This window comes from Erinaceus europaeus, unplaced genomic scaffold, assembly GCF_950295315.1.
Source record: "Erinaceus europaeus unplaced genomic scaffold, mEriEur2.1 scaffold_407, whole genome shotgun sequence".
In the NCBI taxonomy this organism is placed as follows: Eukaryota; Metazoa; Chordata; class Mammalia; order Eulipotyphla; family Erinaceidae; genus Erinaceus; species Erinaceus europaeus.
Window position 1 is genome coordinate 75,001 of NW_026647663.1, and position 22,887 is coordinate 97,887.

The 22,887-nt window shown below is 57.3% G+C and overlaps 1 protein-coding gene across 2 annotated transcripts in view; it reads right to left on the reverse strand.

Moving 5' to 3' along the window:
• LOC132536412 (microtubule-associated protein tau-like) overlaps positions 1-19,769 on the reverse strand; it is a 32,372-nt gene extending 12,603 nt beyond the window's left edge. For both annotated transcript variants that reach the window (XM_060184223.1, XM_060184224.1), the window contains exon 1: positions 19,356-19,769. In XM_060184223.1, the coding sequence (XP_060040206.1) occupies positions 19,356-19,754 (399 nt within the window). In that variant the 5' untranslated portion in view covers positions 19,755-19,769. The remainder of the gene's footprint in view (positions 1-19,355) is intronic.
• Between the last annotated feature and the right edge of the window lie 3,118 nt (positions 19,770-22,887).

The window sequence follows — 22,887 nt, forward strand, 5'->3', positions numbered from 1 at the left end:
GAGCCAGCAGGAAGCTGGCAGGCTGGCAGGGGCCAGTCTAGGCTGGAGGAGGGGCAGGTCAGCCCCCAACATATGAGGCTGACTTTGCTGAGCTGGGAACCCCGGCCGCCTCCTGAGGGATGGGCTGTGGGCCAGCCGGGAGCTGTGTCTGCAGGCTACGTCCAGCCCACAGCCCGTTGGGGTGCAGACCCCACTAAAGTCTTCTGCCCCCTTAGGGCAGCTCCTTCAGGGTGTAAGTGCAGACACCAGGGAGCAGACTCCCACTTTCTCCTGCAGGCGCTCTGCCCCCACCTGGGTCTCAGGCCACCCAGACACCAGTGACCCCAGAAAGCATGGCCCTATGTCTGCTGAGAGAGTAGAGGCACTGGCCTGGCGGGGCATGGCCCGCACCTCCTCTCCCCTTCTCAGAGCAGAGGATGAGACGGCAGTGGGGAGGGTGGGGAGCAACAGGAGGCACGGAGCAGACACTGGTGAGGAAGCCATGCAGCAGCGGTGAGGGCTGGAGGCGCAGGTGTTCAGGGCAGGAGGCAGCAGCACACTGGCTCATCGCAAGAATAAACTTTCGGGGCTGGTGGATGCAGGTGCCCACGGGCTGGGCTGCTGGACAGCAGGGTCAGGGACCACAGCACTGCACTAAGGACAAGATACCAGCTCTCAGACCCACCCCCAACCCAGGGCAAAGGGTCCTGCAGCAGCCAGTCGCCCAAGTTTGCTTGCAACAAGCTGGGAGGGGGCTGTGTAGGGTGCTGAGCCAACTGGGAGGACCATAGCAGAGCTCATCAGGTGAGTGGGTGAGAGGTGAGAGGGTGCCAGCCGGAGTGCTCACAGGGACACACGGAGAGAGACCCCAAGGGCACATAGACCAAGTCCAGATGCAGTATGGGGAGACAGCATAATGGCATTGCAAGAAGACCTCCACACCTGAGGCACCAAATGGCACAGGTTCAATCCCCAGCATCATAAACTGGAGCTGAGCAGTGCTCTGGTAAAAACAAACAAACAAACAAACAAACAAACAAACACTGGGCCAGGAGACTGGGAACTGGTAGAGTTCAATGCCTGACACCACCATAAGCCAGGGCTCCAGTCCAAAAGCTGCGGGTCGGGCGGTAGCACTGGGGGTTAAGCACAGGTGGTGCCAAGTGGAAGGACCGGCGTCAGGATCCCGGTTCGAGCCCCCGGCTCCCCGTCTGCAGAGTAGTCACTTCACAGGCAGTGAAGCAGGTCTGCAGGTGTCTGTCTTTCTCTCCCCCCACCCTTGCCGTCTTCCCCTCCTCTCTCTATTTCTCTCTGTCCTATCCAACAACGACATCAGTAACAACAATAATAATAACCACAACAACAATAAAAAAAAAAAAACAAGGACAAGAAAAGGGGAAAAATAGCTTCCAGGAGCAGTGTATTTGTGGCACAGGCACAGAGCCCCAGTGATAACCCTGGAGGCAAAAAATAAAGAAGTGGCTAAGAGAATAATAATAAAATGACCAAAGCAGCGTTTCTCCATCCACCCTGACGTCCAGCTGCTCCCCTTGTGCTCTGCATGGTGGTGGTGGTGGGGTTTAAGCGGGTGGGTGGTGGTGTTAAACATGAGCTGGGGGTGGGGTGGGGGCTTAGGACCTAGCCCTTCACTGCAGATACAGAAGCACTCAAGCGTGAGCAGAGACTCTCACCCTGTGTGGGAGCAGTGGGACCGTGGGAGGCACTGTTCAGGCCAGGAGGGCCGGCTGTCTGCAGGGGAGCCACTCAACACATGCTCCCCGGGTGACGGGGGGGGGGGGGGGAGGGTGAAGGAGCCGTCACTTCAGCCCAAGGCTCATGGCAGGCATTGGGCTGTGAGGCCCGACCTGCAGGGACTGGCCAGAGCTCAGCCCTCTCTGCTCCTGCCCATCCGAGGAGAGGTCCTAGGATGCTCCAATGGGAGGAGCCTGGTTTACTTGGGGGCCCGAGCCCGGAATGGTGTATTCTGTGCAGCGTCTGGAGGTGTGGTACTCATGCCGCTTCTGCACCCGGCCTGAGCAGGCGCAGGGAACGTGTGACAGTACTCTGCCGCCTCCTGGCACGTGTTTGATATTAATTATCCTTTGAGCCACACTTGGACTGGACGTTGCTAAGATCCAGCTTCTTATTAATTATCTGCACCTTTGACAGCCAGAGAAAAGGATGAGTGACACCACGGCCTGAGCTACCGCTCTCCTCAGTCCACTTTCTGACCTGGGGGGCGGCAGCAGGAGTGGGGCCACCCTCCCCAGCGGAGCTGCCCTGCAGGAGACGCGGGAGGCAAGCTCACTTTGTAACAGTGGTGAAGCTGGCAGGAGGCCACCGCCAGGCAGCATGGGCCTTGGAGGGCAGCCGCCGGGCCCGGAGCCCATCGTGTGTGTGTGGGGGGGCACAGGCTCCCATCCCCAGCATGCCCTCCCTGGCACACCTGCCAGAGCCAGCACTGCTCACACCAGGGCCTGGACTCGGCCCTTCAGCCTGCAGAACATCTGCATGTACGTTTCCAGACCCCAGGCCCACTTGAGCTCAGAGTCCTGGTCTCTGCGCCTCTGCAAAGCTCCCCAGGTGCTGCTAGGGGTGCGGCTGGTTTCCAGAACCACTGACTTGCTGGGGAAAAGGCATCCAGTCTCCCTGGGGAGGGCGGGTCTCACCACAGGACATGCAGGGGCTGCCCACCCACCGCCACCTGACCCCACCAGCTGTGTGAGAGAGGAGCCCGTGGGCTTTGTCGTGAGGCCCCTGGAGACTGTGTGCAGGTGGCAATGGGTACACTGTCCCCAAGGGCCTCTCCTCACTGCCCAGCTGCCAGGGAGAAGGTGTGGGGGAGGAACATGTGTGATTCTTGGCGGAGAACAGGCTTTAATCAACTAACCAAAACCTACAGGAAACACAGAGGCTGCTCTGGGTCAGGAAGGGAAGCCGGAAAACCCCCGAGGTCCGTCTCCTACATCAGGATGACATCTTCATCTGGGGAGGATGGGGAGATATTTTTTACTTTTTGCAGGTTAAGAACACTAGACAAAGGGGCTGGGCTGTGGAACAGTCCGTTAAGCTCACACATCACCATGTGCAAGGACCAGGGTTTGAGCCTTGTTCTCCACCTGCAGGCAGAAGCTTCACAAGTGGTGAAATAGGTCTGCAATTTCCCCCCCTCTCCCTCTTGATTTCCTCTCCCTTCTTAATTGCTGTCTGTCCTAGCCAATAAACATAGGGGAAAAAAAAAAGGCCACCGGGAGCTGTGGATTCACAATGCTGGCCCCAGCCACAACAATAATCCTGGTGGCAATAAAAGATGGGGGGGTGCGCTGGGTGGTTGTGCGCCTGGTTGAGCGCACGTAGCACTATGCGCAAGGATCTGCGCAAGGACCCAGGTTCGAGCCACCGTTCCCCACCTGTAGCGGGGACACTTCACAAGCAGTGAAGCAGGTTTACAGGTGTGTTTCTCCCTCCCTCTCTTTTTCCCTCCCCTCTCAATTTCTCTCTGCCTGTCAAAAAAAAAAGCCACCAGAAGTTGTGATTCAGTGTTGGCATCAAGCCCCAGCAATAACCCTGAAGGCAGAAAAAGAACAGCTTGACATAACACTATCTATGATCATTATGAAAAAACCTAACATGATTTAATAAAGGAAGGGCATTCTAATACCAAACAAGAGAATGGACAGCTCTTGTCATCAGTCATTCCTGCCACCAAGAAAGAAATGCTGAGTCTCTAGCCACTGAAGGCACACAGAGGTGTGAGGTGTGGTACCCCACAGAGGCTGCGGCTGCTGCTGAGTGCTGGGTGGGGGCTGCAGGCATCTCTCTCCTGCTCCCTCTCCAGCCTCTCTCTCTGTTTCTCTGTCCTGTCAAATAAAATATGAAAAAGGGGTGGAGGCACATTCCAGGGCTTGTCAGTGGATGTACACTGGACTTCCAGGCCTGAGACCCCAGAGGCCTTAGAGGCTCTGGTCTCTCAGTCTCTCCTTGATCACCCCTTTCTCACACAGTCAATCAGTCTTCAAAACGTAAGTCATGGGCTGAGGAGACAGCATAATGGTTATGCAAAAAGACCTTTATGCTTGAGACTCCAGGTTCAATCAGCAGCACCACCATAAATAAGCCGGAGCTGAGCAGTGCTTTGGTCTCTGTGTCTCTCACTAAAATAAAACACAAATTTAAAAAAATCACATTTGATTTTGTGGTACCTGTGCTGTCGGGTGTCTGCACTAATTGCATTAGAAATGATATAAACAGGGAGCCGGGCGGTAGCACCGCGGGTTAAGCGCAGGTGGCGCTAAGCGCAGGGACCGGCATGAGGATCCCGGTTCGAGCCCCCGGCTCCCCACCTGCAGGGGAGTTGCTTCACAGGTGGTGAAGCAGGTCTGCAGGTGTCTGTCTTTCTCTCCTCCTCTCTGTCTTCCCCTCCTCTCTCCATTTCTCTCTGTCCTATCCAACAATGACGACATCAACTACAACAACAAGGGCAACAAAAGGGAAGATAAAATTACAAAAAAATATTAAAAAAAAAAAAAAGAAATGATATAAACAGTCTCCGTGAGCGTCTTGGTCATGGATTCCTACCCTCTCATCTGTGGATCATTTTCACAGTACAGAGAACAGAGCTGTCTACGGTCATACCCCCCCCCCCCACACACACACACACATGCCTGATCTCAGAAAAGCAGGGCTCAGGGCCCAGAAACTGGCTAAAGGGTAGAGCGCTTACTCTGTGTGCACGAGGCCCTGGGTTCGATCCTCCAGCACCTAACAGCCACAGAGACAGAACTCATGAATGGTGGGGCTGTGCTCTGGCACTCTTCCTCCCTCTCCCTTGTTAACAAAAAAGGGGTGGGGCGGTGGTGCACCCTGCTGAGCACACATATCACCTTGTGCAAGGACCTGGGTTCAAGCCCTGCAAAGGGGAGCTTCATGAGCGGTGAGCCAGCACTACCAGTGCTTCTCTTTTCCCATCTCTCCCTCCCCTATCGATTTCTCTGTCTCTGTCCAATAATTAAATATTTTTAAAATAAAAAGCAAACTTAATCCTAGAAGTGGAGTTTCTGGATCAAAGGTAGAAATGCTGTAAAAACAAAGAGCAACAACAACCAAAAAAAACCCCTCTCAATCCAACCATCCAACTGGCCAAATGGCTTCCTAAAGGGCAGGGCGGATGGCCTTTGAGCCCCCTTGAGAAAGCTGCCAGCAGGACCTACTGTGAAATGGTTTTGCTCATTTCTGACTGAAATAAAAGGACCTTCACTGTTGCTTTACCTGGATTTCTCTGGCGGTCACTACAATTGCTCCTTTGTTCCCTTTTTGTTGTGGGTGGATTTCTCCTTTCCCTTCCTTTTTAATTCCCTTCCTCCCCTCCTTTCTTCCTCCCTCCCTCCCATTTCTTTTCTTTTTTTTGATAGAGACACAGACGGAGGTAGAGAGAAAGAGAGAGAGAGAGAGAGAGAGGGAGGGAGAGAGAGAGAGAGGGAGACGGAGAGGGGGAGGGAGAGGGGGAGAGGGAGGGGGAGAGGGGAAGAGAGAGAGAGAGAGGGAGAGAGAGAGAGAAAGAGAGGGAGAGAGAGAGAAAGAGAGGGAGAGAGAGAGAGAAGGAGATGGAGAGGGGGAGGGAGAGGGGGAGGGGGAGGGGGAGAGGGGAAGAGAGAGAGAGAGAGGGAGAGAGAGAGAGAAAGAGAGGGAGAGAGAGAGAGAGAGGGAGATGGAGAGGGAGATGGAGAGGGGGAGGGAGAGGGGGAGGGGGAGAGGGGAAGAGAGAGAGAGAGGGAGAGAGAGAGAGAGAGGGAGAGAGAGAGAGAAAGAGAGGGAGAGGGGGAGGGGGAGGGGGAGAGGGAGGGGGAGAGGGAGAGAGAGAGATAACAGTACCGAAGTTTCCTTCAATGAGGTGGTGTTGGACTAGGGTGGGTTTTTTCCTAACACATAATTGTGTTTTTTTTTTTCCTTCAGGGTTATTGCTGGGGCTCAGTGCTGGCACTACAAATCCACTGCTCCTGGTGGCCATTTTTTTTTTTCAATTTTATTGGATAGATAGAGAGAACTTGAGAGGGGAGGGGAAGATAGGGAGAGAGACACAATTCACCATTTTTGAAGCTTTCCCCCTACAGGTGGGGGCAGGGGGTTCGAACCCAGATCCTTGCCCAGGTCCTTGTGCTTCGTACTATGTGCACTTAACTCTGCGCACCACCGCCCAGCCCCCTAACACATAAATGTTTACACTTGTATATACTCAAATTCTTCCTTTGCAAATTATTCTTTTTTAAAAAAATATTTATTTATTTATTATTGGATAGAGACTGAGAGAAATTAAGAGAAGGGGAGGGAGAGAGGGAGAGAGACAGAGAGACACCTGCAGCCCTGCTTCACCACTTGTGAAGCTTCCCCCTGCAGGTGGGGACCAGAGGTTTGAACCCAGGTCCTTGCGCACTGTGATGTGTGGCTTAACTAGGTGTGCCACCACCACCCCCCTTAAAGTATTTTACTTATTTATTATTGGATAGAGGCAGAAAGAAATTGAGAGGAGAGGGGGAGATAGATAGGGAGAGAGACAGAGAGGCAATTTATTCTGTAGCCTACTTTAAAAGACTTATTTATGAGAGGGAGAGAAACAGAGACAGACAGAGAGAGAGAACCATAGCATGGTCCAGTGCAGTGGCTAGAGAACTGGATTGAAAAGCATGAGGCACCTAGTTTGATTGCTGGCATTGTAGGTGCCAAAGTGATGCTCTGGTGTTCTCTCTCTCTCTCTCTCTGATGTTAGTAAATAACTCTTTAGTGTGAGGGAGACAGCATAATGGTTCTGCAAAGGGTTATTCTCCCAGCACCATCACAAGCCAGAACTGAGGAGGGCTCTAGTAAAAAAAAAAAGTTGGATAAATGTCAAACTCCACCTTGCTGCTCTCAGCACCATCCCTACCTCACTGTGGAGGTCATTTGAGGTTCGGAGAGATCCAGCCACTTTCTCACGTCAGAATCCACACAAGAGGGAGCCGGGCAGTAGCACAGCGGGTTAAGCGCACGGACCGGCGTGAGGATCCCGGTTTGAGCCCCTGGCTCCAGTCCCCGGCTCCCCACCTGCAGGGGAGTCCCTTCACAGGCGGTGAAGCAGGTCTGCAGGTGTCTGTCTTTCTCTCCCCCTCTCTGTCTTCCCCTCCTCTCTCCATTTCTCTCTGTCCTATCCAACAACGACAACAACAATAATAACTACAACAATAAAAACAACAAGGGCAACAAAGGGAATAAATAAAATAAATATAAAAAAAATTTAAAAAAAAGAATTGGAATACCAGGGGACCAGGTGGTGGCACAGTTGTTAGAGTGCACATGTTACCATGTGCAAGGACCCAGGTTCAAGCCCCTGATCCCCACCTGCTCTTGATGGTGATCAAAAGCAGCGATGCCTGTTGCAGGTGTCTCTCTTTCTCTCCATCACTAACTCCCTCTTTCCTCTTGATTTCTGTCTCTATTCCCTCTTCCCACAAAAAAAAAAAATCCTTTATTCTACCACCACAACAAATCCTAAGGGTCGTGGAGGTCTTCAAGAGTGACGTTTATAGACTGGTCACTGTTTCAGTTCTGTGAAAAGGGAAGCTCTTTGAAGCTAAAAACTCTTTAAAAAATATTTATTTATTTATTCCCTTTTTTTGCCCTTGTTGTCTTATAGTTGTTATTATTGATGTCGTCATTGTTGGCTAGGACAGAGAGAAATGGAGAGAGGAAGACAGAGGGGGAGAGAAAGACAGACACCTGCAGACCTGCTTCACCACTTGTGACTCCCCTGCAGGTGGGGAACCAGGGGCTCGAACTGGGATCCTTACGCTGGTCCTTGCGCTTTGTGCCACCTGTGCTTAACCCACTGCACCACCACCCGACTCCCTGCAAACTCTTATTTGACTGAGCAGATGCACCCGTTTACTTTCAGGACACTTCACATCAGAAATCCATCAAATGAATCAAGAAGCATTAAGCACCACCACAAGATCTACAACAGACATAGAAATGTCTTTCCCATGTGGTCCCCCTTGTTCCAATCCCACAAGATAACAACAACAATGATAATAATAATAGTTATAAGGCAACAAGCTCTTAGAGTAATCGACTAAGGGTTTGACAATAGAACTAAAGATGTTTACAAAGCTGAACCGAGTCACTGTTAGCTGTCAAAGTAAGTCCACACCCTGCCATGGAAGGCTAGATATTAGAAGAGGGAGAGAAAAATAAAAGGGTGGGCAGCTTAGTGGTTGGTATTTTGAAACTGGAATTATGAAACTTAATTTTTCAGCTCATGTTATGTGTGATATTGAGTCTCAGCTCTAAACAGACACAGGAAGACCCATTGAAAGGGAGGCTACTCTTCTGGAATCCCTGAGTCTTAATTCAGGGGACAGACTCCTAGTCAGTGGAGAAATTCCTGTGGCAGGGCCAGGGGGTGGCACCCCTGTGGAAAACTCAGTGCGCAAGGACCAGATTCAAGCCTTCGGGTCCCCACCTGCAGGGGGAAAGCTTCATGAGTGGTGAAGCAGGGCTGCAGGGGTGTCTCTCCCTCCCTTTCCTTTTTGATTTCTGGCTGTGTCTATCAAATAAAGATGACAGAGAGAGAGAGGGAGAAAGAGGGGGAGAGAGAGAGAGAGAGAGAGAGATGGAGTCCAGTGGTTAGCTTTGCCCCCGGCTGGGGTGGGTCCACTTTGGTTTAATTCACTTCCTGGAGGATCTAAACCCATCCCACACCCTTATAACAACACCTTGAACTGGCTTTGTCTGAGCTTGAGTTTTTGGAGCTGTTCCAAATGGCCCTGCCTTCTAGGAGTGCCCAGATTAGGGGTGCCCAGGCTAGGAGGGTCCAAGGGTTTTCCTGACAAGGCCTGTCACTAACTCTCCTCACTAGGGCCAGCAGGCCCGGTGTGGAAGCCTAGGAGCAGGACTGCCCTGAGGTGGACACTGGACACCCACAGCAGGCCTTCAAGCCAAACAAGAAAGCAAACCCAAACCCAAAACACAGAGTCACAGAGGATTCAAGTTGCATGAGTGAGGTCCAGAGTTCAGTCCCCACTACTAACTATGCCAGAGTGATGCTCTGAATTGTTTCCTCTTTCTCTTCCTCAAGATAAATAATAAATCCAAATCTAAAAAAAAACCCAACAAAATAAAACCAACCAACCAAACAAAAGACAAAGAGATCAAGTAACAGAGAACTCACCTTTAGAAGTAGGAACTCCCATCTATGGCCATACCACCCTGAATACACCTGATCTTGTCTAGAATTAGGAACACCCTCCAACAGTGACAGCTCTAAATGATTTGATTTGGGAGCCGGGTGGTGACACACCCAGTTGAGTGCACAAGTTACAGAACACAAGGACTGGAGTTCAAGCCCCCAGCCCCACCTATGTGTGTGTGAGGGGGAGGGGAGCTTCACAAGTGGTGAAGCAGGGCTGCAAGTGTCCCTCTGTCTCTCTCCCTCTCTGTCCTCCCCTTCCCTCTCAGCTTTTCTCTGTCTCTATCAAATAAATACTTATTTTAAAATATTTACGTTGAATTTTATTTAAAATAAATATCATTCATATTAAGTATTAAAACAATTTGATTTACACAGGATTTTTCAGAATCACAGCGAGAAGCCCAGAGGCCTCAGCTTGGCTCTGTCCTCACGAGTCCCTGGAAAATCAGTGGGGCCAGAAAGTCAGCCTGGACCCACCTAAACCTGCTCGGACCCCAGAGAGGCAGACTATTCCAGGCACAACTTCGCCTGTTCACTTCACATGACTGTCCTACCCTGGGCCTGGAGACGGCTCAGCTGTTAAAGTGCTCACTGCGCCATGCACAAGGACCAGGGTTCAAACACCTGACACCCCATAGGAAACACCACACAAGGGTCACATGCCATAGATGACAGGGCAATGCTGTGGTGTCCCTCCTCTCTCTGGCTGTTTCCTGTTTTCTTATGGAAAAAAGGAAAAAGGAATGAAGAACCCACTAGGAGCAGTGGAGTGTGCGCACTGACAGCCCCGGGAAGAGCCCACTAGGAGCAGTGGAGTGTGTGCACTGACAGCCCCGGGAGGAGCCCACTAGGAGCAGTGGAGTGTGCGCACTGACAGCCCCGGGAAGAGCCCACTAGGAGCAGTGGAGTGTGTGCACTGACAGCCCCAGGAGGAGCCCACTAGGAGCAGTGGAGTGTGCGCACTGACAGCCCCGGGAAGAGCCCACTAGGAGCGGTGGAGTGTGCGCACTGACAGCCCCGGGAAGAGCCCACTAGGAGCAGTGGAGTGTGCGCACTGACAGCCCCGGGAAGAGCCCACTAGGAGCAGTGGAGTGTGCGCACTGACAGCCCCAGGAAGAGCCCACTAGGAGCAGTGGAGTGTGCGCACTGACAGCCCCGGGAGGAGCCCACTAGGAGCAGTGGAGTGTGTGCACTGACAGCCCCGGGAGGAGCCCACTAGGAGCAGTGGAGTGTGCGCACTGACAGCCCCGGGAAGAGCCCACTAGGAGCAGTGGAGTGTGCGCACTGACAGCCCCAGGAGGAGCCCACTAGGAGCAGTGGAGTGTGCGCACTGACAGCCCCGGGAAGAGCCCACTAGGAGCAGTGGAGTGTGCGCACTGACAGCCCCAGGAGGAGCCCACTAGGAGCGGTGGAGTGTGCGCACTGACAGCCCCGGGAAGAGCCCACTAGGAGCAGTGGAGTGTGCGCACTGACAGCCCCAGGAGGAGCCCACTAGGAGCAGTGGAGTGTGCGCACTGACAGCCCCGGGAAGAACCCACTAGGAGCAGTGGAGTGTGCGCACTGACAGCCCCAGGAGGAGCCCACTAGGAGCAGTGGAGTGTGCGCACTGACAGCCCCGGGAAGAGCCCACTAGGAGCGGTGGAGTGTGCGCACTGACAGCCCCGGGAAGAGCCCACTAGGAGCAGTGGAGTGTGCGCACTGACAGCCCCGGGAGGAGCTCACTAGGAGCAGTGGAGTGTGCGCACTGACAGCCCCGGGAGGAGCTCACTAGGAGCAGTGGAGTGTGCGCACTGACAGCCCCGGGAAGAGCCCACTAGGAGCAGTGGAGTGTGCGCACTGACAGCCCCGGGAAGAGCCCACTAGGAGCAGTGGAGTGTGCGCACTGACAGCCCCGGGAAGAGCCCACTAGGAGCAGTGGAGTGTGCGCACTGACAGCCCCGGGAAGAGCCCACTAGGAGCAGTGGAGTGTGCGCACTGACAGCCCCGGGAAGAGCCCACTAGGAGCAGTGGAGTGTGCGCACTGACAGCCCCGGGAAGAGCCCACTAGGAGCAGTGGAGTGTGCGCACTGACAGCCCCGGGAAGAGCCCACTAGGAGCAGTGGAGTGTGCGCACTGACAGCCCCGGGAGGAGCCCACTAGGAGCAGTGGAGTGTGCGCACTGACAGCCCCGGGAAGAGCCCACTAGGAGCAGTGGAGTGTGCGCACTGACAGCCCCGGGAGGAGCCCACTAGGAGCAGTGTAGTGTGCGCACTGACAGCCCCGGTAGGAGCCCACTAGGAGCAGTGGAGTGTGCGCACTGACAGCCCCGGGAAGAGCCCACTAGGAGCAGTGGAGTGTGCGCACTGACAGCCCCAGGAGGAGCCCACTAGGAGCAGTGGAGTGTGCGCACTGACAGCCCCAGGAGGAGCCCACTAGGAGCAGTGGAGTGTGCGCACTGACAGCCCCGGGAAGAGCCCACTAGGAGCGGTGGAGTGTGCGCACTGACAGCCCCGGGAAGAGCCCACTAGGAGCGGTGGAGTGTGCGCACTGACAGCCCCAGGAGGAGCCCACTAGGAGCAGTGGAGTGTGCGCACTGACAGCCCCGGGAAGAGCCCACTAGGAGCAGTGGAGTGTGCACACTGACAGCCCCGGGAAGAGCCCACTAGGAGCGGTGGAGTGTGCGCACTGACAGCCCCGGGAAGAGCCCACTAGGAGCAGTGGAGTGTGCGCACTGACAGCCCCGGGAGGAGCCCACTAGGAGCAGTGGAGTGTGCGCACTGACAGCCCCGGGAAGAGCCCACTAGGAGCAGTGGAGTGTGCGCACTGACAGCCCCGGGAAGAGCCCACTAGGAGCAGTGTAGTGTGCGCACTGACAGCCCCGGGAGGAGCCCACTAGGAGCAGTGTAGTGTGCGCACTGACAGCCCCGGGAAGAGACCACTAGGAGCAGTGGAGTGTGCGCACTGACAGCCCCAGGAGGAGCCCACTGACAGCCCCGGGAAGAGCCCACTAGGAGCAGTGGAGTGTGCGCACTGACAGCCCCGGGAAGAGCCCACTAGGAGCAGTGGAGTGTGCGCACTGACAGCCCCGGGAAGAGCCCACTAGGAGCAGTGGAGTGTGCGCACTGACAGCCCCGGGAAGAGCCCACTAGGAGCGGTGGAGTGTGCGCACTGACAGCCCCGGGAAGAGCCCACTAGGAGCAGTGGAGTGTGCGCACTGACAGCCCCGGGAGGAGGCCACTAGGAGCAGTGGAGTGTGCGCACTGACAGCCCCGGGAAGAGCCCACTAGGAGCAGTGGAGTGTGCGCACTGACAGCCCCGGGAAGAACCCACTAGGAGCAGTGGAGTGTGCGCACTGACAGCCCCAGGAGGAGCCCACTAGGAGCAGTGGAGTGTGCGCACTGACAGCCCTGGGAAGAGCCCACTAGGAGCAGTGGAGTGTGCGCACTGACAGCCCCGGGAAGAGCCCACTAGGAGCAGTGGAGTGTGCGCACTGACAGCCCCGGGAGGAGCCCACTAGGAGCAGTGGAGTGTGCGCACTGACAGCCCCGGGAAGAGCCCACTAGGAGCAGTGGAGTGTGCGCACTGACAGCCCCAGGAAGAGCCCACTAGGAGCGGTGGAGTGTGCGCACTGACAGCCCCGGGAAGAGCCCACTAGGAGCAGTGGAGTGTGCGCACTGACAGCCCCGGGAAGAGCCCACTAGGAGCAGTGGAGTGTGCGCACTGACAGCCCCGGGAAGAGCCCACTAGGAGCAGTGGAGTGTGCGCACTGACAGCCCCGGGAAGAGCCCACTAGGAGCAGTGGAGTGTGCGCACTGACAGCCCCAGGAGGAGCCCACTAGGAGCAGTGGAGTGTGCGCACTGACAGCCCCGGGAGGAGCCCACTAGGAGCAGTGGAGTGTGTGCACTGACAGCCCCGGGAAGAGCCCACTAGGAGCAGTGTAGTGTGCACACTGACAGCCCCGGGAAGAACCCACTAGGAGCAGTGTAGTGTGCGCACTGACAGCCCCGGGAGGAGCCCACTAGGAGCAGTGGAGTGTGCGCACTGACAGCCCCGGGAAGAGCCCACTAGGAGCAGTGGAGTGTGCGCACTGACAGCCCCGGGAAGAGCCCACTAGGAGCAGTGTAGTGTGCACACTGACAGCCCCGGGAAGAACCCACTAGGAGCAGTGTAGTGTGCGCACTGACAGCCCCGGGAGGAGCCCACTAGGAGCAGTGGAGTGTGCGCACTGACAGCCCCGGGAAGAGCCCACTAGGAGCAGTGGAGTGTGCGCACTGACAGCCCCGGGAAGAACCTACTAGGAGCAGTGGAGTGTGCGCACTGACAGCCCCAGGAGGAGCCCACTAGGAGCAGTGGAGTGTGCGCACTGACAGCCCCGGGAAGAGCCCACTAGGAGCAGTGGAGTGTGCGCACTGACAGCCCCGGGAAGAACCTACTAGGAGCAGTGGAGTGTGCACACTGACAGCCCCGGGAAGAGCCCACTAGGAGCGGTGGAGTGTGCGCACTGACAGCCCCGGGAAGAGCCCACTAGGAGCAGTGGAGTGTGCGCACTGACAGCCCCGGGAAGAGCCCACTAGGAGCGGTGGAGTGTGCGCACTGACAGCCCCAGGAGGAGCCCACTAGGAGCAGTGGAGTGTGCGCACTGACAGCCCCGGGAAGAGCCCACTAGCAGCAGTGGAGTGTGCGCACTGACAGCCCCGGGAAGAGCCCACTAGGAGCGGTGGAGTGTGCGCACTGACAGCCCCGGGAAGAGCCCACTAGGAGCAGTGGAGTGTGCGCACTGACAGCCCCAGGAGGAGCCCACTAGGAGCGGTGGAGTGTGCGCACTGACAGCCCCGGGAAGAGCCCACTAGGAGCGGTGGAGTGTGCGCACTGACAGCCCCAGGAGGAGCCCACTGACAGCCCCGGGAAGAGCCCACTAGGAGCAGTGGAGTGTGCGCACTGACAGCCCCAGGAGGAGCCCACTAGGAGCGGTGGAGTGTGGGCACTGACAGCCCCAGGAGGAGCCCACTAGGAGCAGTGGAGTGTGCGCACTGACAGCCCCGGGAAGAGCCCACTAGGAGCAGTGGAGTGTGCGCACTGACAGCCCCGGGAAGAGCCCACTAGGAGCAGTGGAGTGTGCGCACTGACAGCCCCGGGAAGAACCCACTAGGAGCAGTGTAGTGTGCGCACTGACAGCCCCGGGAGGAGGCCACTAGGAGCAGTGGAGTGTGCGCACTGACAGCCCCGGGAAGAGCCCACTAGGAGCAGTGGAGTGTGCGCACTGACAGCCCCGGGAAGAACCCACTAGGAGCAGTGGAGTGTGTGCACTGACAGCCCCAGGAGGAGCCCACTAGGAGCAGTGGAGTGTGCACACTGACAGCCCTGGGAAGAGCCCACTAGGAGCAGTGGAGTGTGCGCACTGACAGCCCCAGGAGGAGCCCACTAGGAGCAGTGGAGTGTGCGCACTGACAGCCCTGGGAAGAGCCCACTAGGAGCAGTGGAGTGTGCGCACTGACAGCCCCGGGAAGAGCCCACTAGGAGCAGTGGAGTGTGCGCACTGACAGCCCCGGGAGGAGCCCACTAGGAGCAGTGGAGTGTGCGCACTGACAGCCCCGGGAGGGGCCCACTAGGAGCGGTGGAGTGTGCGCACTGACAGCCCCGGGAAGAGCCCACTAGGAGCAGTGGAGTGTGCGCACTGACAGCCCCGGGAAGAGCCCACTAGGAGCAGTGGAGTGTGCGCACTGACAGCCCCGGGAAGAGCCCACTAGGAGCAGTGGAGTGTGCGCACTGACAGCCCCGGGAAGAGCCCACTAGGAGCAGTGGAGTGTGCGCACTGACAGCCCCAGGAGGAGCCCACTAGGAGCAGTGGAGTGTGCGCACTGACAGCCCCGGGAGGAGCCCACTAGGAGCAGTGGAGTGTGTGCACTGACAGCCCCGGGAAGAGCCCACTAGGAGCAGTGTAGTGTGCACACTGACAGCCCCGGGAAGAGCCCACTAGGAGCAGTGTAGTGTGCGCACTGACAGCCCCGGGAGGAGCCCACTAGGAGCAGTGGAGTGTGCGCACTGACAGCCCCGGGAGGAGCCCACTAGGAGCAGTGGAGTGTGTGCACTGACAGCCCCGGGAAGAGCCCACTAGGAGCAGTGTAGTGTGCACACTGACAGCCCCGGGAAGAACCCACTAGGAGCAGTGTAGTGTGCGCACTGACAGCCCCGGGAGGAGCCCACTAGGAGCAGTGGAGTGTGCGCACTGACAGCCCCGGGAAGAGCCCACTAGGAGCAGTGGAGTGTGCGCACTGACAGCCCCGGGAAGAGCCCACTAGGAGCAGTGTAGTGTGCACACTGACAGCCCCGGGAAGAACCCACTAGGAGCAGTGTAGTGTGCGCACTGACAGCCCCAGGAGGAGCCCACTAGGAGCAGTGGAGTGTGCGCACTGACAGCCCCGGGAGGAGCCCACTAGGAGCAGTGGAGTGTGCGCACTGACAGCCCCGGGAAGAGCCCACTAGGAGCAGTGGAGTGTGCGCACTGACAGCCCCGGGAAGAACCTACTAGGAGCAGTGGAGTGTGCGCACTGACAGCCCCGGGAAGAGCCCACTAGGAGCGGTGGAGTGTGCGCACTGACAGCCCCGGGAAGAGCCCACTAGGAGCAGTGGAGTGTGCGCACTGACAGCCCCAGGAGGAGCCCACTAGGAGCGGTGGAGTGTGCGCACTGACAGCCCCGGGAAGAGCCCACTAGGAGCGGTGGAGTGTGCGCACTGACAGCCCCAGGAGGAGCCCACTGACAGCCCCGGGAAGAGCCCACTAGGAGCAGTGGAGTGTGCGCACTGACAGCCCCAGGAGGAGCCCACTAGGAGCGGTGGAGTGTGGGCACTGACAGCCCCAGGAGGAGCCCACTAGGAGCAGTGGAGTGTGTGCACTGACAGCCCCAGGAAGTCTTGGAGGCAGGCGAAAAATGAATAAAACAGGGGCCAGGTCTTGGCACCCCTCCCAACTTCTCTTTGCTCTCACAAATAAATAAATGAAAAATAAATGAAGTAGAAAGGTCCACAATGTGTGTTTAAAGACGGCAGGTGGGACTGTGTGTGGCTCAGGGGCCTTGCATCTGCGTGATGACTCACGACTCTGGGACACTTTTTCCTTTCAGATAAATGGAGGCAGTAGAGGCAGACACCACAGCCCTGAAGCTCCCACCTTCTCTTTCCTTTCAGATAAATGGAGGCAGCAGAGGCGGACACCACAGCCCTGAAGCTCCCACCTTCTGTCTCCTTTCAGATAAATGGAGGCAGCAGAGGCAGACACCACAGCCCTGAAGCTCCCACCTTCTGTCTCCTTTCAGACAAATGGAGGCAGCAGAGGCGGACACCACAGCCCTGAAGCTCCCACCTTGGCCACACCCCCTCCCACGAGGTGCTGAGACTCGAACCCAGTGCAGCGCAGGTACCCTACCTCTGGCAAGCTGTCTGTCCAGTCTGACAGCTGGGGTTTTGTTGATAGCACACAGCGGAATTAACCTCAAGAACACCTTTCTCAGAAATGCAGACATCTCCAGCATTCTGTGGTCATCCTGTGGCCATCTGGAACACTGCAGCCCCAGGTCCTCAAAGCACGAGGTTGTTTCTGAACTGCCTGGCCGTCCCCATCCCAGGCACTGGCCTCAGAGGACATGACTTTCTCTCAGTTTTCTTTTTACCAGAGCAGGCTCAGCCCTAGATTATTGTGGTGCAGGACCATGATGCTGTCTCCCCAGCCCTCAGAGGACATGACTTTAGCACGGCCCGCTCAGTGCTAACCAGAACAGCCCTCCCTCGGGCCCCAGACATCCCTTCATATCCCTTAGCAGCCATCTGGATTCCTCCAGTTGTCCTGAGCAGGCAACTTCGCCCCTGCCTTCTCACTGACCCTGGACAACATCCAAGCCCCTACCCTTCCCTCCATTCTGTCTAGTGGCCACACAGGAGCTGCCTTCGCCTCTCCACACCACCTCCTACTCAGCTCAGACTGCTCCCAGCCTCCCCAACACGGAACCTCTGTGGCTCAGCCCCTCAGATACCCTCCTACCCGCTTTCCTTTAGGACAGCACCAGTTTTCTGGTTTTCCGTGGCTTTCCATGGAATTGAAGGGAAACCCCAAGAGAAGTCACCCCTTCTCCTCTGGTCATGTGTGGGCACGTGCCTACGTTTGGCATGGGAGGCAGTCACCCAAGACACCGCTCTGCTGTCCCACTCAGCACCATGTCACCCACCTTGGAGGCCTGTCTCCTCTGTACCCATCGTGGAAGCAAGCAGCCCTGGGTGTAGGCAGGCCGGGCCCTGGAAGGAGGCTGCCATGGAAAGTTCTCTCCCAGCTCGGCCAAGCAGTCTGGAGAACTGAGCCCCACAGTCCAAACCAAGCTGCAGGAGGACTTGGGGGGGGGGTTGTCGGAGTGAGGCCGGAGGAGGCATTAGCTGGACTTGGGGGGGCTGTCGGGGTGAGGCCGGAGGAGGCGTTAGCTGGACTTGGGGGGGCTGTCGGGGTGAGGCCGGAGGAGGCGTTAGCTGGACTTGGGGGGCTGTAGGGGTGAGGCCGGAGGAGGCGTTAGCTGGACAGTGGCTGAGTCCTGCAGGCTTGACACACAGAGCTGATGTCTCTTGCAGTAGAGTCAGCCTGGGCTCTCTGGTCTCTGAGGCACAATCTCCTCAACCCAGATCTGGCCCTGGAGGAAAACTGGGCATGTGAGGTAGGTCTGGGGCATGGGCAGTGAGGAAACACTAGCCCTCTGGGAGCTCCTCTTCCTGGAGGTCCCTCAGCCCCCAGGGCTCACAGGAGGGCCAACTCCACTGCCCTGGCATCCCCTCTGAGAGCAGCAAACACTGCCAGGGGGCAAGTGCAGCCCCAGTACCAGCAGCAAGGAGGACTGCGGCTCTGCCAGAGAGGTGCCCCAGCTCCCCCAGCGTGGAGCCCCCAGGGGAAGATCAGCACGAGGCCCTAAGGCCCCACAGCACAGAGCAGGGCTCCAGGCAAGACAGGGCATGAACCAAAGGCCCTCTCCCCATAGTGACATTGGTGTGGGGACAGTCTGACTAGCAGGGGAGCCCTGCACCCCACCGGGTGGCTCAATGACCCTGAGCCACTCAGCCCAGAAGCCCCATGTAGCTGTGGTCTCCTCTTGAGAGGGGTGTCTGGGTCCTCTGCGCCCTCCCCCCACTCTGATGCTGGGTGCAGAGGGTTAGGGCCTGCACTCCCCAGATGCATAGGCTGAAGTCCTGTATTTAGAGGGAAGACTTTGAAGGACAGTGACGTTCCAATGAGCCCATGAGGGGTCCTCGCCCAGTGTGACTGGTGACCTTCTGAGAGGGGCCTGGGACACAGAACACAGAGAGGGACCCCATGGGCATGCAGGGCCAGATGGCCACTGAGAGCCAAAGGCAGGCCCTTGGGAGAAACCGGGCCTGTGTGTGCTGTGCTTTTGGGCTCCTAGTCTTCAGACATGTGAGGAAGTTGGTTTCTGGGAATCTGTCTATTGGCTTCTGAAAACTAACATCCGGGGACGGGGACGGGACCGGGGACCAGGAGAGAGGAGGGTGTCTGGGCTAGGCCTGGCTCCCTCCACTGTAGGTGCTCAGAAGCTCACATGTGTCCACCTTTACTTTCGTCGGCTATTGTTGTTGCTGTTGCTTTAGAAAAGAAGGGATTCATTGGCTTAGAAAGAGCCCCAGTTGGGAGGAGGGGCTCCGGTTCATGCAGAGCCCCGTTAGGGCTGTACACAGCCACCGCCATTAGGAGGCACGTGGGTTCAAGAACCTGCTTAATGTGCACAGTGCTGTTCAAGATGGAGCCCCCGTCTCCCCAACACTGTGAGTCACTGAGAGAAACCTCTGCCCATGGGTGTCAAGTTCTAAAGAGCTGGGTGGCCAGGGCAATGATGTGGGTCCCCCACTTTGAGAAGCCTCCTGCCAGGAGGTGCTGCCAGTGTGACCTCTGACCTGTGTGCAGATGGCCATGGGGGAGGGGCAGGATGCCCTCTCCCTGGAGCTGACCCACAGCAACACTCCACCAGGAGCCTGAGCCCCAGTGTCTTTAGAGGCCGGGAGGGGCCTGGGGGGGGGGGTCTCCAGCCTGGTGGTGAGGACACTCCCTACCTCAGCCCCAGGCTGGGGCTCCCGCCTGCTCCTGGCATTCTGGGGGCCCACGCCCATGCCCACACTGCCTGTAGACCTTACCTTCCCCCCTCCTGGCTGGTGCTTCAGATTTTCAGTGGAGCCGATCTTGGACTTGACGTTCTTCAGGTCCGGCATGGGCACTGGTGCGGTCTGCAGGCGGCTCTTGGCTGCTGACGGTGACTTGGGTGGAGTCCGGACCACGGCCACCTTCTTGGGCTCCCGGGTGGGTGGGGTGGGCAGGGAGGGGGTGCGGGAGCGGCTGCCGGGGGTGCCCGGAGAGCCGGGACTGCTGTAGCCGCTGCGATCCCCAGATTTCCCAGATTCACCTGCAGGGGAACCCGGGAGGGGGGGTAGGCTGAAGCAGGCTGTACCCCAGACCAGGGCTGCTGCAGGTGGGGGAGGTGGGAGGTGGGCCACAGAGAGCAGAAGCTTTTCTAAGCCTGAAGCCCTCAGGCCCATCACTAATGAAATGGCCCGGGAGGGGGTGGCAGCAGTGCACCTGGTTGAGCACCCACATCATCATGAGCGAGGACTCAGGTTCAAGCCTCCACTCCCCACCTGCCGTGGGGAAGCTTCACAAGTTGTGAAGCAGGTCTGTAGGTGTCTCTCTGTCTCTCTCTCTCCCTCTCTCCCCCACCCTTCTCAGTTTCCCTCTGTCTTATCAAATAAAACAGAAAAAAACAAAAAAGAAGGGAAGGGAGAAAGAAAGAAAAAAAGAAAGAAAGAGAGGAAAGAAAAGAAAAAGAAAAGATGGCCACTGGGAGTGGTGGATTTGTAGTGTTAACACTGAGCCCCATCGATAACCCTGGTGGCAAAGGAAGATAGACAGAAATAATGGAAGGAAGGAAGGAAGAGCCTCTCCTCATCCTTGTCCTGGGAGCAGAGACCCCGCTCCTCAGAATGCCCATCAAGGCGCCCCTTACAGAGGGCCCAGTCATGCTCCATGGTGCTAGGTCGGGAGGGAGGTCCTGACACAGCTGTGTGGCCTCCCTGAGCTTAGGGCTGCACTCCAAGTGATAACCACCAGGGAGTCTGTGGTTGCAGGAGGCCAGGAAGGGACGCCCGTGGCTGTGCTCCGCAAATTCTCCAAGTCTTTCCCCATGGGGGGGGGGTGACAGGACACGTGCCCCCGTCTGTGGAGCCTGGAGACTGGCCAGGCTGCCCAAGGAGTCGCAGACCCCTTTCCTGGAAGGCGGCTGCCCACCGTGCAGGTCTCCCAGCAGCACCTTGACTAGAAGGGAATGGCAGCTTTGTACCCACCTGCCCCGGCTTCCCTGGCCAGTCCTCCCCCCACCCCCCAAGGACAACTCTGCCTAGCAGACACCTGGCCACCTTTCCAACTACAGCATGGGTGCCCAGTCCTGCAGGTAGGCCGCTGGCCCCCCTCCTCACCACATCTGCCCCATCTCCTCTGGGCATCCGCCGCTCCCCAGTCTGTCTCTGTTTGCCCTCCCCAAGCCCCCCAGCACCCACACTGTACTTCATTGTCCTGCATGTGTCAGCACCAGGAGCCCTGCCTCAGAACCTGGGAACCAGGAGGGAGAGGGCTAGAGGGGTGCGGGCTGCAGGCCTCCATCAAGACCTGGCACTCTGGGATGGGGGTGGGGAGCAGCAAGCCGTAAAACATCAGCATCTCTCCTCGGCCCTCTGGCCCTTCTGTCTGTGTGTCCCTGGGTCAGCTGCTGCCCCGGCAACTTTGGCCCCTCCAGCTCTGAGGGGCCCCAGGAGCCACCTGCAGCAGCCCGGGGAGGGCAGCCCTTGTACCAAGACACACATGGAGACTTCTCTTGTCAAGGGAGGGAGATAACAAGCACCCAGAGCCTGAATTCTGCGTCTGCTAGATCTTCCTGAGCGCTGCAAGGCAACAGGACAGGTGAGGCCTTTTCTCCCTTATGCTTCATACCTCAGTGCCTCAGTCCCGCCAACCTCCAACCTCCTGGACTCCAGTCACCCAGCCTTGCTGAGCCTGAGCTCTTTGAGGAATGGGGACCCATTCAAGGTCTGTGTGACAGGGACTGATAAGTCACAGGTACAACAGCCAGGGCCCAGGCGGGTGCTTGCAGGAGGACTGGAAGGTGGCTCAGCAGACAGAGTGCACACCTTACCATGCCCGAGGTTCCTGCACCACACGGGAGGTGACGGACAGCACCCCAGGGAGCTCCCTGGTGCAGTGCTCTGATGTCTGCTTCTCTCCCTTCTCTCGGCCCCTCCCTCAGGCTTACAGAGTTCATAACAAATGCCAGTGAGATTTCACGCCTAGACATGCCAACTGCCTGCACAAGGAGCTTACGGGTCCCTCCCCATCCTGCTGCCACACACACAGGGAGGAGCAGGGGTCCCGGCCGGTGCAGCTCCAGGTTCCTGGGCTGGGACCTGTGCTTCTCACAGGGCCTCCCAGCTCCGACTAAACCACTCACAGAGTGGTGACTCCACTCGCTGCCCAGGCAGGTCTGCCCCCACAGGGGTGGCTTTCTCTGCACTTGTTTGGCGGTTTAAAAAGAAAAATGCACAGAAAGCCTCGTTATAATCCAGCTCATACCGGCCTTCAGGAGCTCCTCATGCCACAGGCACCCAGCCCTGTGGCAGTCTGTAGGAAACAGGCTGTGGGATGTGGAGGGGCCAAGGGTGTGGGGACAGAGGGAGCAGGGACTCTGCCCACCTGCCAGCTGCCATTCAAAACCCAGTGAGACCCAAAGAGCAATGCACACTCTTGTTCCCAGGTCTGACTCTACCTGTGTGAGTCGACTGGCACTCTGTCGAGTGAAAGAAGGCAATTCAAACCATAAACCAACTCAGTCACAATTCTCTTCACTACCACCATGCCACTGTCACACACAAATGGGCTGTCCTTGGAGACAAACTCTCTGGAGCCGACACTGGAACATGCAGCAGAGCAGCAGAAACACCAGCAAACCAGCCCAAACACAACCCATACAGGAGCCCTCGGAGCACCTGCTCAGAGCCAAGGAGCCACCAAACTGAGTTGCCTGGGGCAGTGGGGACGGGGAGCCCAGCCTGGCTATGGCTTTGGCCCCGAGGGTGACTACTACTTTTTAAAAATCATTTTACTGTTGGGCTAATGCTTTACAGTACTTGTGGACACGAGCTCATCTCCGTGGCAGGTGTCTGCAAGACTCACCTCATTTAAGTCCCCCCTCCACCCACCATCATGCCCCCAGCCCTCCCAACCCTTCCTCAAGCTCCCTCCCAGAGTCCTTTGCTTCCCTTTGTGTTTCCCTTTCCATACTGGCTTCTGAAATTCTGTCCATGAGTGAGATCATCCCATATTCCTCCTTCTCTTTCTGGCTGATCTCACTCTCTTGATGAGGAGGCGAGAGACGCCGGCTCTCAGCCAATGAGCACTGTTAGGAGCAGAGGGGGACTGAGAGCTGGCTGGGCACAGACAGCAGCTAAGCTTTATTCACAGGAGCCCGTGAGTGGGCATGGCAGGCAGCAGCTTGGCAGAGACCCTTGGCTCGTGAGGGCCCCAAGCACCCCCACCAAGTTGCCACACTGTGAGGCCCTTCCTGGAGACCCACGCGGTTGCTCCTGCTGCAGAGAGGCAGTACCACTCGTCTCACTGAGGGGCTGG